This window comes from Urtica dioica, chromosome 9 (assembly GCF_054948205.1).
Source record: "Urtica dioica subsp. dioica isolate 48M chromosome 9, U.dioica_male_clone48M_v1_H2, whole genome shotgun sequence".
NCBI lineage: Eukaryota > Viridiplantae > Streptophyta > Magnoliopsida > Rosales > Urticaceae > Urtica > Urtica dioica.
In genome coordinates this window covers 9,069,644-9,085,709 of record NC_142764.1, presented here as the reverse complement: position 1 = coordinate 9,085,709, position 16,066 = coordinate 9,069,644, and the positions used below count along the sequence as shown (strand labels likewise).

Here is a 16,066-nt window from a genome sequence, read left to right as displayed (position 1 = left end):
TCGGGTTGATTTGAATTTTAAAACTAAAAAATCAGTTGTAACGGTTCGAGTTGATAGTACATGAAAAAACCGACTAACCCAACCCAATTACATCCCTACTAAATTCAGTAAGATTGAGCACAACTATATTACTTCTCGTTAATACATATTTGCGACAGATAAACTTCACCTTCTCGATTTTTTGTTGTGTCTTTGTCAAGATATTGATTTTGAGTTCAAAAATAAAAACTCAATTTGTGGATAATTCACTTGTGATGTTAATTTTGATATTTTTAGCAAGTGTATTTCAATATAGATTTTAAATTCAATATTGGTTATCATGATCTCGTTGATCAGATTTTTTTTTTCTCGAGTACTGATCTAAATTCGGATTCATGTTCTAAATCACTAATTACTTTATTGGTTATTTTATTAGATGAAATTCACTTTGAATTATTACAACATGATTTGAAGAAGAAAATTAAGCTATTAGTTAAATGTATCCCATATAATTATGTATTAGTTATATGACATGGTTTGACCGTTTGAGTAAGAAGTACATGTATTAAACCGTATACATTATGATGAGTCTGAAAATACCCATTCATCAGAAGAAGAGCAAGGCCACATACGTTGAACACAAGTAAATAAATTTGCATATAAGATATAATTTAATGGTTTAAATTTGGGGTTAGGTTAGTAAGACATTAGCTCACCATCTTTTAAAAAAATACTCAAAGTTGCATTTTATTAAAAAATAGTTCACCAAGTCCGCAGTAAATTAATTAACTAGAAAGTAAATTTAATAACTAGATAATAAATTAAATTACTCTTTATTTAATTAATTTTATGCGGGCACGGTTGAAATATATTTTTAATCAAATGAAACTTTGACTAGAGTCTTAAAAGAAGATAAGTGATCGTTTATTTACAACAAATTTTCTTAGAATTTTTGGATAAGCTAAGTAACCTATGTAACTACAATATTAGTAACCCACATTTTTTGTAACTAGCTTGGTTTAGTGGTTATGTCACACATACATCGACTGAGAGGTCTTGGGTTCGAGTCTCTTGTGCTGCAAAAATGCATGTTTCCTTGCAGAAAAGATTTATCTTCTTTCAGCTTAATATTCATGTATTAAATTATGTAATATTAGCCAATAGTGTCACGTGTGTTTACACTATCATATAATTTTGGCCAATAAAAAAATAAAATAAAAAGGAAGTAATCCACATTTATCTGAATCTCGTTATTCTTACTTTGGGCTTTCCGATGATAAAAAGCCGTATGTGTTATTGATACGGAATCCAGAATAACCTCATATTATTAATATCTTACGTTCATCAAACTTGGAAGAAATCTTTTGGGCTTTTCAATGATAAAAGCCTTATGTGCTATTCATACGGAATCCAGAATATCCTCATATTATTATTAATATCTTACGTTCATCAAACTTAGAAGAAATCTTATAGAAAAACTTGAAATAAATCCATATATGATAAGAAGTTTATGGATTTCTTTAATATATATGCATATATATTAAAGAAATCCATGAAAATCTTCGTCTGTAATCTGGTCAAACAGTGAATAGAATCGCCACTAATAAATTTAAGAAATCCAACATACATACATGCATCAGAAATTATACTCCAATATACTTTATCAAATAGTGATAATTTATAGTGAGTTTCTTTATAAATGAATACAACCCAATAACTAAGTAAAAAGCAACAAACGATTACCTGAAAGCTATGGGTTCACTCATCAAACAATTAATTACTATCATAATAACGCTCTTCCTCGCCCTCTCCATTCATTCTGTTGCTTCCGACGATCCAAATCGAATCTTAAGCAACTTCATACAATGCCTTCCAAACGCAATCTTCTCAACAACTCTCACCGAAAAGAACTCATCTTTTGAAACACGATTGCAGAACAGAATTTGGAACGCCATCTACACGAAAGCCGGCACCCCAAAACCCTTGGCGCTGATAGAAGCAAAGAACGAACCCCATATTCGTTATACGATCATCTGTGCAAAAAAGCATGGCTTACAAATCAGAGTCCGTAGCGGAGGCCACGATTTTGAGTCCATATCATCTGTGTCGAAAGCCCCGTTTGTGATCCTCGACATGATCAACTTCCATTCCATCGAGATTGAGACGAACGGCGAGGAATCAGCATGGGTCGGGGCTGGAGCAACTATGGGCGAGCTTTACTACAACATAGGCGAAAAAAGCAAAGTTTTGGGCTTCCCAGCCGCAATCGGTCCCCCTGTTGGCGCTGGAGGGCACATCAGTGGAGGAGGGTACGGCAATATGATGCGGAAGTACGGGTTATCGAGTGACAATGTCATAGATGCAAAGATTATGGACTCTAACGGCATTGTTCGTGATAGAAAGCACATGGGAGAAGATGTGTTTTGGGCGCTTCGAGGAGGCGGGGGAGGGAGTTTCGGGGTTATCCTGTCTTTCAAAGTCAAGCTCGTTAAAGTACCGGAACTAGTCACTGTTTTTCACGTCAAAAGGAGCCGAGAACAAGGTGGCTCAGAGGCAATGTACCGTTGGCAATATGTTGCTCCTAGTTTTCCTAATGAGCTCTTCATTAGGGCTTTGATTGGGGTGTCCAATGGTACTATTGACATCGGATTCATTGGATTGTTTCTAGGGCAATCGAATGAGCTTATTTCCTTGGTGGAGAAAGAGTTTCCCGAACTCGGTTTGAAAGCTGAGGAATGTCATGAGATGAGCTGGGTTGATTCGACTGTTTTCTGGGACAATCGCCCGATTGGGTCTCCCAGAGAAGTGTTGTTGAACCGGCTTAATGGGTCTACATTCTCCATCAAAGTCAAATCCGATTACGTGCAAAAGCCGATCCCACGGGAAGAGCTGGAATTAATTTGGGAAACAATGGTGAAGCTTGGGGAAACCGTGTCAATGAAATGGAATCCTTACGGAGGAAGAATGAGCGAGATCTCCGAATCGGAATCACCTTTCCCTCATAGGGCAGGGAATATCTTTTTGATTCAGTACACTGCGGTCTGGACGGAGAAAGGGGATGAGTTTCAGATCAAGAATTCGAACAGCTTAAAAGAGTTGTACGACAAAATGACTCCATTTGTGTCCGAGAATCCCAGAGAGGCCTTCTTCAACTACAGGGATTACAGCCTTGGGCTGAATCTGGATAATCAGACTGACTATGAAATCGCGGTGCTCTACGGAAGAAAGTACTTCAAGGGTAACTTTGAGAGGTTGGCTATAGCGAAGAACATTATTGATCCTCAAAATTTCTTCAAAAATGGACAGAGTATTCCACCTCTACCGAAAGAGCGTCAAAGCAGAAATAGTCCTTAATTATCAAATGCATAGTATAGAGTTTTCAATTTATGTAATTGAATAAGGAAACCGTTATGTCTATGACAATTTTATAAATCACTTTTTTTTTTTCTCCGAGTTTTATAAATCACTGTGGCCAGATATTATATTAGATAAAAAAAAAACGTCACAAACACCTTAACAACATAGACTCCTGTGGCAAACGTTTTCCCAAGTTTGTTGGACGCATTGCCGTGTTTGACACCTACAGAAACAACTGACACGCGGCCACTACTGATTTCATGAATATTGAAAATAGATATAAAATAGACTTTATCGAAGCTGTATTTTCCTAACCGAAAAATTCGGTTCTTAAAGCATCTATCATTATATTTTATATAACTTTTACACCAAATATGATGTAACTTATACACTAAATTTTGATTTTACTCTAACGGTACAACACCAAAATTTTACGCTAAAGAGGATATTCCAAGAATATGTTTATAGATTAACTTTCTTAATTTCATTAGTTACTAATTATATGTATGATAACATAATTATATTTTATTTATTAATTATGTAGAACATTTAGTGTAAATTAATTTAAAAAAAAATAAAATAAAAAAATGAAATAGGTAGTACAACATTTCTTTAGGAAATAAATAATACACCATTAAAAAACATAAATATAAATTTTACATATGATTAACTAAATTAATTATTGTTGTCGCACGAAAATGAACAACTATTAATTACGTCGAGCGGTTCGATCCAAGGCCGGACCAAGTGATCGCACCCGGGCCAAAAGTGTGGACTCGAAATTCTCGAGCTGGGTTTTCTCCAACCGACGCACTTCTCAGAGGAGAGAAGGGGGGAGGAGGAGGAGGAGGAGTGACTGTGCCTTTGTCACTTTGTGGTGTAGGCTGCCTACGAAGCCGTGTGTGGGATCAGGTCAGAACGTAGTTCAGGGTGTGTGTAACGCAGAATGAGGCGCGAAGCCTAGGGGAGAGGCGTTCTCGACGAAGGAGACGGAGCGCGGAGGAGTCCTCGGCGACGTGTCAGAACTTCGGAAATCGCGGACGGGTCTAGCGCGTTAGACGCGTGGGAGGTTCTCAGTGGAGAACCCTAGGGGCGTGCCTGGGCACTAGCTTCGTCGTTCGACCAGAGGGAGCGATGTCCGGGAGTCCCCGAGAGTGTTCAGAACCTCCGAGAACTAGAGAAACTTGTAGAAAGCACTTCGGGCCAGAGATGGCATCAAGAGGAGCAGAGGAGAGCGAGAATTCGAGCGTATCGATAGGAATGAATATGATAGCTTCCCCCTCAATGAGAAGGGGTGTTTATATTTGTTTGAGGGCCTTAGGAGGCTCCTTTCTCGTCCATGTGGGACTGGGAGCGCGCACAGCGCCAAGAGGAGGCGCGCATGGTGTGCGCGGCGCGCAACCAGCGGCGCGCAACCCGCGGCGCGCGGGATGCGCCGCACTGCGTGCGGCGCGAGCTCAGCCAAGCGATGCGCGCGGCGCGCGCCTGGCCGAATTTTTTTGGGCCTTCGCAGCCTCTGTTCTATTGGGCCCGTTGGACTGTTTTGGGCTTCGGATATTGCGCTTGTCACGAAATACGAAGGTCTCTACTCGAGGAGTAAAGCTCGACTCGAGGAGAACGGCTCGACTCGAGGAGCGAAGCTTGACTTGAAGGAAATGCCCTGAGGTTCGGTTCGAGGAATGAGGCTCGACTCGAGGAGAACGACTCGACTCGAGGAGCGAAGCTCGACTCGAAGGATTGAGAGTCTCGGTGCGAGGGCTTGTCGGTGACTTGTGATGGAAGGCTTGCCACTCCTCAGGACCTCCGGCCTGACCATCGGCCCTTTGAGCGACGCGTCTTCTCGGCGTTCCGGGTTTTCCGAAAACGATCGACAACAATTACTATAAAAAATTAAAATTAAAATTACTAACAAAATTAGCATACTAAATTATTTAAGTTGTATTGAATGACTCTAAACAATTAAAGATATTAACTAAACTTAGATCAACTAAAATATGTATTTCTAATTAGGGATGGCAATGGGTACGGGTAAAGCCGGGTACACCTATTCCGTTACCCGTACCCGCTATAATTTTTTACCCGTTACCCGGACCCGTTTACCCGGATTTTGAGACGGGTCGGGTAACGGAGATACCCGCCGGTTAAGCGGGTTAAAAATATTAGACCCGTTACCCGTTTACCCGGTTTAAAAAAAGGGTAGCGGGTCGGGTAGATCCGCTTACCCATTTATAAAATAAAAATCCATTAACAATATAAAGTTTAAAAATAATAAAAGTTAGGTGAAAAATATCAAAGTGCTATTACAATATAAAAAACATTAAAATTCAAAATAAATAAATAAAAAATACAAAAGAAATCTTCATTGCAAATTGATCATCTTCATTGTAAATTTGGTTATCTTCATTGCAACATATACAAATTTATTATATTTTTAAATATTTAAAAGTTAACGGGTCGGGTCCCGGGTAACCGGGTACGGGATGACTATTCCGTTACCCGTACCCGGACCAGTTAAAACCGTAACGGGTATTACCCGTTTACGCAAAAAGAACGGGTATTACCCGACCGAATAAATCGGGTAACGGGCCGGAACGCGGGTAACGGGTCAAATCGCCATCCCTATTTCTAATCATGGATTATGAATTAATTAGATTAAAGTAATGCTTAAATATTTTGTGTAATTTTGACGCCACATGAACAATGTTTCACCAAATACACCCCCAAATTTGGTGTAACACTGTTCATTCGATGCCAAAATTACACCAAATATAGAGTTTTAGAGTTTTTAGCATTGGAAAAATCTAACTCAATTTATAGAGTTTTAGAGTTCTCCATTGGACATTGGAGATGCTCTTACAACCTTAGTGATACATCACACTTGTTACGTGTAATCTTTTCAATAACACTACTCTTGCAGATAAACAAAAAGCCGAGATTTCAAGCGTTTTGTTTGTGGGTTTCATTGTTCATCAAAACAAGTTCTTAGTTTCTTCATTTAATTAGTTGTTTTTTTTTGTTTTACAACAAAATATGTATATTGATAATTTTAATAAGAATTAATACAGAGTTTAAAGTGGAGATCTATTCTTACATTTCAATCTTGATATTGTTTAAATGAAGAGCACAGAGTAACAAAGATGCATGAATGCATCTGAAAGGATTGATCACTCACCTTCAAAGAAAAAAATGAGTTATTTTAGCAGACTGTTGGATCCGCTTCAAAGACCATTACATCAACGAGGCTATTCCTCGACTTGAGGTCGTCACGTTTTCCTTTCCAACCTTTGTACTTGGTTTATGATCGAATTGGTTTGACTTGATCGAATTGATTGCATAAATTAGCAGCACTTGTCAATAATGTGCGATTTTTTGTGGATATGTAGAGGCTAGAGCAGAATAGTCAATTGAAATTAAAAAGATTTGAAAAACAATTAAAGTTTATCTAAAATTAGTAAAAGAGCTAAAATGTATAAGTATATGAGGTTTTAATAATTCTTTAGACCTATCGATTGTTACCTATATAAATCGTCAAAGAATTTAAGATGACCTAAAATTGACGTTTTGACTACACAAGTTTGCCTATTTTGTTAAAAACTTAACTTTGGCTATTTGGATAAGGTAAAGTCATAAAAATAGCCATTTAAAACAAATTAATTAGCAAAATAGTCAATAGCTAACATTACGCTATCATTTTTTTGCTGTATCATTAAGTTTTTAGCATATATTTAAGCAAACTATCACTTAAAAAAATAACATGGATTCAAATTCATGAGTCATAAGTCCTTCGTAAAGGAAACGCAAAGTTCTCTGAGTAAATCAGTTAACCAGAAACATGCATTCTTTGCATAAGAACGAGTTAAGACAATTAAGACTTGTCCAGAAATAAATAGCAATAGAAGAAGAGTCAAAATGAGTTTGTATAACACGCACATCTTATAGTTATTTCGAAACAGTCATTCACAATCTAAGGATCAAAATGGCATTTGATCCTAGTATTGATTGTTAGAAAAGCTTGTGATGTCTACTTATGAGACATAGAGGGTTAGGGACCCTATAGCTCTTCCTAGATATCTTATAGCGATATTGAATAAGACCAATGCATTCTAAGAGTAAATGCTAAAGCTATTTAACTCTTATACTCTTTGAATCACTACGTATGAATACGTACTTGGTTACTTATGTCTTGAAATGAGACTTCCCATTTGATGAGCATGTAATCAAGGTTCTTCTACAAGAACCTTTGACTTGACAAGTTAATGAGATGATAAGTTATAAGGGGATCATGTGTCTTATATATATAGAGAATTCATGTTCAAGATTGCTGATATGCAATATATGTCATCTCATGCTTTGTTGATGAGAGTGTGTATACATTAACTGGGCCAGTATTCAATTGAAATTGCTCACTGGATCAATAATTGTGAGATAGTTGTTTATCTTACTAAGAATTAATGCTTGTGCTTATTCACAATCAACAAAGGAATTGAAGAAAAACAATAACTAGAAGGGTCAAATGGCGATTTTTAAATCTCATCTAACTAATGACATTCATGAAAGGTAAACATGTAATCTATTTATTGGAACCCATTGTGTTGTAACACAAAGAGTGGAGAACTAGAACATATGAGAAAATAAATTTTTAGTGTCAGTTTTTTAGTGGAATCAATTCACACAACTATTCAACATTGGGGAAAGTTAGAGAACTTTTGTGACTAATGAATCGTCCTTAAGCTTTACTCTTATGGGTCTATAATAAGGTCTCTACAACATGCTTTGGAAAACATATTAGTTGAATTTACTACTGGAATAAGATTCCATTGTTGAATCAAGTACATTTGGTGAAAAGCACTTATATTTGTTACTCTGAGTGAAAACTAATTTTTCACGTAATTATTGTTCAATTGCCAAAATTTGATTATGATGTTCATCATATAATGCTAAAAAAATTGATATCATAATCTATAAACTTAATTTATGGCCGTTGCCTTAATATTGGTTAGAGGCCAAATTACCTTGATTTTTCACATGTCATTTTCCTATTAGTGGTATATTAATTTAAAGAAATTAATGATATAGAAAATTTCTAGTTAATGACATTGATTACTCTTGTTGTGGCCATCTATTTAGTCAAGATGACTTGGCTATTTACACATGCTATTTTGTTATTTTTCTTAAGAAGAAAAAGAATATGAATTTACATGTGTTAAAGCGTTGTTGGTCCGCCTTCTTTGGTAAAAAGAGTGGTTTAATGACCGTGACACATGTCAAATAAGTGAGAGAGATCATGCCTAGAGTGATGCAAGTCATTGACCATCTTTTTAGTTAGTCATGAGTTTGTGCCACACGGATTGGAAGGGTATAAATAACTCATTCATTCCATTCGGCATATACTTAACACACTCGAAAGACATGAGAATCCTAGAGCGGCTATTTAGGATTTTGTGAAGATTTTTGTGTTTAGTTTTGGTTTTTTGGGTTATTCTGGGTTTAATAGTTCTTCGTATAAACTTTCTCTCTTTCCTTCTCTACTCTAAGAAACCACTTTAAATAGCTTCTTCTTCTAGTTCCAAAAGGAAGGTATGGGGTCCGAGGTTGAACACTCTTGGGGTGAGTTTCTTCACCAATGCCCGCCTACCTTGCTTTGTGTGGACGATCTCGATCGCATTCATCGTGCGTACCACATCTCAGGTAAGATCGAGCTGATCTTTCCAAAGCCCGGTGAGACGGTTGAGGCTGTCAAGCCCAGTTATTGTTGCATGCTTGAGATTTTCTTTGAGAAGTGCGGTCTTAGATTTCCCATCCCGCTACTTCTTTTAAGTTTTACTTTAACTTCCGAGGTTACCCTCCCCCAGCTTCCACTGACATTTGTGATAATCGTTTGCAGGCTGCCCGTGTTAGTGAGCGAGAATGAGGTTAGGTTGATCTTAAAGATTTTATTTGCCCGTGTTAGTGAGCGAGAATGAGGTTAGGTTGATCTTAAAGATTTGATTAGGTTGGTTATGACCACGAACAATTATCCTTACTCGGGCACCTCTATCTATCGTGGAAACTCTACAAGTCGATCATAACGGGTTAACCATCGAAAGATAGCTGGTGGGCGTACAAATATCTCTATTTCCGGATTTCGGAGCATTTTGTGGGTCACTTCGGGATTGTGTTACGCTTGGAGTGGTCGCACGGGTAATTAAATTAAGCTTGAGGATTACAGGTGCCCAGTTACTCATATATTTTAAGTTTATAGTTGCTAACAAGAAATATTTTTGCAGCTAGACTCAAACATGTTCAATGGAACGACGAACTCGACACCAAGATCGTACAACTTTAAAATAGTGCAAATGATTAGTCTACATTTACTCTGGCTCGATTTGATCACGCGTTTTTTGACATTGGAATACCAAGTAACGAGCTCGAGCTTACTATGATTTTTGTGTTGAACTTCGAAGGTGTTATTTTTAGTTGCAGAGCAAAAGGAACAACAACAACCCCTTCACCAGACAGAAGAAGAAGGAGAAGAAGTAAGACCAAAAAATATTGTCCGAAAGTATGAGGATGGAGATAGAAAAAGGAGGCCGCAGCAAGAACGGTCGAAGAGAAGGAGATTGCAGTCATCGAGCTCGGGCTGCCCAGGCAGAGTAGCGGGTGTGCTACATCAGACTCTGACATGGTGATAACCCATGTCATTGAGCATCCGGACTCCAACAAGCGAACGACTCCTCTCGAGCCTAATAAGGATAAAGTCAACACATGAAATAGGAAGCAAGGTGACGAGGGCAACAAATGGGAGAATGAGAACTCCAGTCGAAGGGTCTGGAAGCTTCGGACAGGCACCAGTGTTATAACGTAAAACTCGACCCTTAAAAAAAGATGAAATACAATGGAATCCGAGGATGCAATTATTCTTCGCCGCCACGAGACCAATCTTCGTTCAACTCTAGGCGAGGCCCAGGCTAACCTCGCGAGCCATTAGCGAGGTTCAACCCAAATTACATGCATCACGGGCTTTCAGCGAGGCCCCAAACAACCAAGAAGCTCCGCTAAAAGGACGGGCGAGGCCCAGCTCGCTGGAGCAAGCATTGCGAGTCATGAATGAGGCCAGCTCGTGAGATATCAACGAGGCCCAGCCTCAGCAGGCTTCGCAAGCCGTCTAGGGCGATCCCATAATAGCTCAAGGAGGCCTCGCCCACCGACAGATAGGTATTTCCTATGAACCTGCGCCTCCCAGTGAGAGGCACACAAACCACGCGCAAGCCCTTCCCGTGAGGCTCTGCGGGCTTACCTCAAAACTTGGGTCGCACACGCCCTCAGCCCATCCGTCTATAAATATGGGCTTATACCCTTGATTTTGTAAGTCATTCTTTACTTGAGAAAGCCCAAACTCTCTCAAACTACTCCAAACACTTCCTAGCTAAGATGGCGTTCGATCCATACACGTTAACATTACACTAATACTAATGTTGAGCGTCAGAGTGCCCGAAGAAGGGAAACCTTCCGGGTCCCTCAAGTTCACGTTTATCTCCTCTCATAGGTGACAATCAGAACAAGACTCCCGATCATCTTTTAGAAGTCAATGATCTCAGACGTTTAACGATACTAGCCTACGTGCAACCTAAGGGTCCGACCCTAGGTTGAACCGCCGACGGCTCTCTAGTGTTGACCCAATTTTGAGCGTTAACATTTTGGTGTTAGAAGGAGGGGCACGAAACACTTACATGCTCTTGCCAAACCCACATTCTAGAGATTTCACACCGGAATAATTGACCCTCTTCACAACTAAGTCTCTCACGAGACCCCAATCCCGATGATAGCCCTACATCACAACAACTTGCGATGAGTCATCTGTAAGCACACCAGTGCCATGTCATCGCAAACTCGAGTATGCTCAAGATTAGACGATGGAGCCCTTGTTGCCCCCATGCAAGCCCACTAAAAACTAAGATGAGCATAGTGAAAGTGCTCGCGACCTGAGCATCTCGTCTCCTCCCACTGTGGGTCCTAGGGACAAGATAGTGGCAAGAGTGGAGGGACAAATGAACCAGTTAATGGGATTTTGCTCTGAGTTCATGGCAAAAACCATCTCGTCTACGACTTCCTAGAAGGACAAGACAACGCCCCTAAAGGTACCCAACCAAACGAAGCCCTTGATGGAGAAAATCAGGCCACTTTCGCTTCACGAGCGGAGCGTTCCATAACTCCCACTCACGTCTTGAGAAGCGGTAGTCCGAACCAAATTCGACGAGGCAGGAGAACCGCTAACCTCTCTAGTTGCTCTGTCTTTGAGTGACTTGGACCCGACACAAAGGATACGATAAATAGTGTCGGGGCCCATCCGTAGGAACAGCCCTAGGCCACCCTCCCAAGGTACGGACCTGAGGCAACAACTTAACTCGCGGTGGGAGATCCCGCAAAATGAGCCCCCAACACACAGCACACAACGAGGCGGCCAACACTGTCAACCAGCTCGACCAAGCCTCCAACGGCGCGGACCAGCGTCCTCGACACCTCGAGCATTGTATTATGCTACGATAATCTAAAGCCTCTGTAACAAGGTCAAGGAATTGTGAGAGAGTCACTTGACTACTTTCACGGTACATGGGATGATAGCTGAGGCAGTATCATGTGACTCAGCGAAATAGGGACTTATTGAGCTAGGTTTGGAATTCTGAGACTGGTATTGGTTATGCTCGTCGTTGTGGATTGAAATCTGATTTTCAATTTTGTTTTGTTGGTTATGAATCTTATAATTGGTTTTTGTTCATGTCATCGAGTTTAATGAGCCTGACTTCTGCTTGGTTTCGAGTTCGATTAAGATGTGAATAATTAGTGAAATTTATTTTATCGATTTTGATCTCGTGGCATTTGTTTTGTTGTAACTTTTTGTGTCGAGGTAACATGGAAACGCTCGGCGAATGTTGAGACTTGCTAAGTTTGTGAACACGTTGACGCAGGCAAAGATGAGGCGGGATGACGACGAGGCAGAGCAGCAATGCCTCGGGCCCGAACGGGGCTGTTTTGATCCGACTAGGACCTAGGAGTCTTGGGCACTCGCCCGGACTTCCATCTTCGAATGGCGAGCCAAATTCTCTCGGGGCTCGTCCCAATGGCTCGTCTAACCGTCCTTTGCGTCTTGAGTCGGACAAGGGGAAATCTAGAGTCTCGACTCGAATTAGGACGACTTTAACTATATGTGTATTATGAAGTGTTAATTATTAAGTGTAGCTAATTAGTTATATGTAAGGTTGTAATTTATAATTTTATTGTGTTGCGTATGTTTAAAAAATTAATCAAGTTCATTGAGAGATTAATTTAATTAATGAATTTAAGCATAATCCTAACTAATCCGTTAATCTTAAATAATCTGTTTAGGTTTGTTTAGAAAGTTAGTTTAAGTTTATTTAATGTAAATCTAAGCTTAGTATAGTTTAGGTTTGATTGGAAATTAAGCTAGATTCAAATAGTTGAGAATTAAGCTAAGAGTGGTTTAATTAGCATTAAACCAAGAACTTAGAAAACAAGCTAGTCTAATTGTCGTGTGAAATTCTAGAAAACAATCTCGATCTAAACTTATATTCATTTTGAATTCTTCGGTATGTTTTATGACTTGTTTTTCTCTGGATTGAGAGTATGTGAATAGCGTGAGACGGTTGGGAATCTTATTATTGATTTTGTTATCAAAAGCTTGGGGTTAAAGTAGCCATGAAGGCATATCTAAATACGCTCGATATTTTACTTCCTCGGACTGTATCAGTGATCGCGTCGGACAGTATCAGTAACTTCTATTTTTGCATATCCATTAAATTAAATACAGAGTATTCTAGAGCAAGAGCGTCGTTATACTTCGGTCACTATAAGACCTAATCGCATGTGTTATTTGTTGGAATTGATCTAGGGTTTAAGAAAAAGTTTAACGCTTCGGGTAAGCGGCAGAATTTTAAAAATTTTCTTTTGACAAGTAAAACGATTTTACTAACCTAGACAAAGAGCAAGTACACATAAATAAAAACTATTATGAGCATTATAAATTTACTAACCATTTTAGAAGCTTGAACATTGAGAAGCTTTTTGAAAGTTGCAACGTTCGTCTCTCCTTGCAGCACGTTTCTCTTCTTTCCTCGGGAACTCGAGCAACCACGAAAGTTTCTATCACAAGAATCACTCGAGAAAGAAAGGAATTAGTGTGCAGGCACTTTTAAACGCGACGACTCAAGAACAAGTTTTAGAGTCGAAGAGCTAAAACACTAGGTCAAATGTGGACCTAGGTGCCAAAACAAAAACGAAAAGAAAACTAGAGAGAGAGAGGGAAGGGGCGGCAACCACAAGTTCTAGACAGAGAAGCTCTCAATCTCTAACTTATGTGGGATGAGAAACAATGAGAATGAGGTGGTGTATATATAGGAGGAGGATTACCTTCAAAAGGTAGTTTCCTATTTTCTATAGAATATCATATATTCATGAGAAAATGTTTATTTCATCTTTTCCCACTACGTTGCACGTCCAAGATGGTAGTCATGACACCTTGGATTTGTTTCCTCATTTGTTTGCTCCTTAATTGGACAAAAATTAGCTTTCCTTCTAGAGGAAATTTGTTTCGTCTTTTTCTTTTGGCAAGTATCTTCATACATCAATGCACAAAATAATTTCCCCTTTCACTCTATGGTATGAACGAAATTTTGAGTCTAGAACATGCTTCTAGATGTTTCTTTATTTGTCCATGACAATATAAGAAAAGCCCATTAAGAATTTTCACATAAAATTCCATGAAATGAAATAAATCCTCAAGGCCCGAATTCTTTAAGTTGGCCGTGTGATTGAAATTTCATTTGTCATCATATGACAGTGTCAAAAAAAATTTATTGACATTCATTTCGTCCTATGTCCAAAATGACAAAAATACCCTTTAGACAATTTTCGTAAAACTTGTCTCGTTCTTATTTTGACTTAGCTTCTAGTTTAACTATTCCTACTCAATATGATTTGTGACAGTGACCTCATGGATCCAAATGAACAAAGCTTGAGCTAAAATACTTGGGCTTAAAAGTTCACAAACCTTTTCCAACTTTAGCTTAATGTCAACTGACTACACTAAAGAGTTGACACGGAGAATCTCTCGGTTCAAATGAATTTATTTTCTACGCAAGAATTCAACCTAATTGTGATGAGTGGATCCATTGAATATTATCTATGTTTACAAAATCACCATTTTACCCTTCTAGCTGTTATTTCATCAACTCCTTTGTCGCTTGTGAATAAGTTAGAAACAATGTATTGACGAGGAGCTAACAAGTCACATTGTTTCATCCAAAAGAGTCAGGACTCCATTTGGACACTGGCCAGTTTATTTATTCACACTCCAAGGAACAAAGCATGAGGTGATATACATTGCATTTCAGCAATCTTGTACATGAATTCCATATCTATGAGAACTTCACAAAGTTACTAATGACATTTTCACAACTTAGTACTTCACTAATAGGTCATGTTCAGAATCACATAGTGAATCCAAACTCTGACTTTCTCAAATGAGAATACATAAGCTGTGAAATGACATGTCTCATTTCAGGATTAAGGTAAACATGATGCAATTCATACGTAGTGACTTCGAGACATAAGAGGTTAAATGGTTTGTTCTTATCTTGTCTCTAGAAGTGCACTGGTCAATTCAATACCTTAGGAAGATACCTAGAAGAACTATAGAGTCTCCAACTCTCTATGTCCCTTAACCAGACATCATAGATTCTCCTAACAATCGTACTGAGGTCAATAGTCCTTTGACCCTTAGATTGCGAATATATCGTTTTAAGCAAACCATGAAGAGTTTGTTCATGCAAATCTACATTTGTCTCTTCATGTGTTGCTAGGTTTGTTTATGGACTAAAGACTAAGGTTTTATCATAAAGCTTCACACAAGGAATAAAGAATGAACGTTTCAACTTTTTATTAATGAATAAGCAATTACAATCAAGAGTCTTCGTGAGACTTTATTACATCAAATGTACAAAAGTAAAGACTACAACTCTTCTTGTGGGCACCATTGACAACATTATAAAGAGAAAATATTTATCGTAGTTTTATGAACTACCTCTGTCATGTAGTAGCTATTGCATAAAATTTATCTTTCAAAGTGTTTTATGTTGTATTTGAGTTTCGTCGTCACGACGCAAGATTCCGCTCACAGGTCTTGACATGAACATTCCAAGAACGTAGTTGAGCAAGTTATTTTGAGTTTCCAACTCTTAAACACTGAGTCTGATCACATCAGTTACCATATATGGTCATTCCCAGTTCGTGACTAATTTTCGAGCATTGGATTTGGTCGTGTTTTGGAAAACATGACTTAGGATTAACTCTCCTAAGGAGAATCGTCTTTCTCTCACTCGAGAATCGTAGTACCAAGTTGCGGCTCGCTGGTACCCCTAGATTTGGAATAAAGCTTGCTCTCACTTCTCATCGATTAGATCCAGCTCGTTCATGAGCATTTTCATCGTTTGTTGATTAGTTTTTCCAAGCGAATTCGCTGCTCAAGATTGGAAACTCTATCTCACCTCGTATCACAGCTTCTATTTTACATACCAACCAGGAAGGGTATTCTCCAGTAGCCATACGAGGACTTGACCCATATGCCCATCAGCCTTCACAAAGCTCGTCCGCCTAGCCCCGCTTCTTGCCCTCGAGTCATTTTTCAAGGTACTTATGATAGTTTTGTTGTCAATGGTGCCCACAAGAAGAGTTGTAA

The 16,066-nt window shown here is 38.8% G+C and overlaps 1 protein-coding gene across 1 annotated transcript; it reads left to right on the top strand.

Annotated features, from left to right (window-relative positions):
* Positions 1-1,731: 1,731 nt before the first annotated feature.
* Positions 1,732-3,333, top strand: LOC149384834 (berberine bridge enzyme-like 7). The gene has a single exon (XM_089626175.1). It carries the CDS (start codon positions 1,732-1,734, stop codon positions 3,331-3,333), a length of 1,602 nt encoding a protein of 533 aa, XP_089482301.1.
* The last annotated feature ends 12,733 nt before the right edge of the window (positions 3,334-16,066 follow it).

What these genes read in the sequence shown, in the direction of transcription:
- LOC149384834 (XM_089626175.1), top strand. Translation starts at nt 1,732, where the DNA reads ATGGGTTCACTCATCAAACAATTAATTACTATCATAATAACGCTCTTC.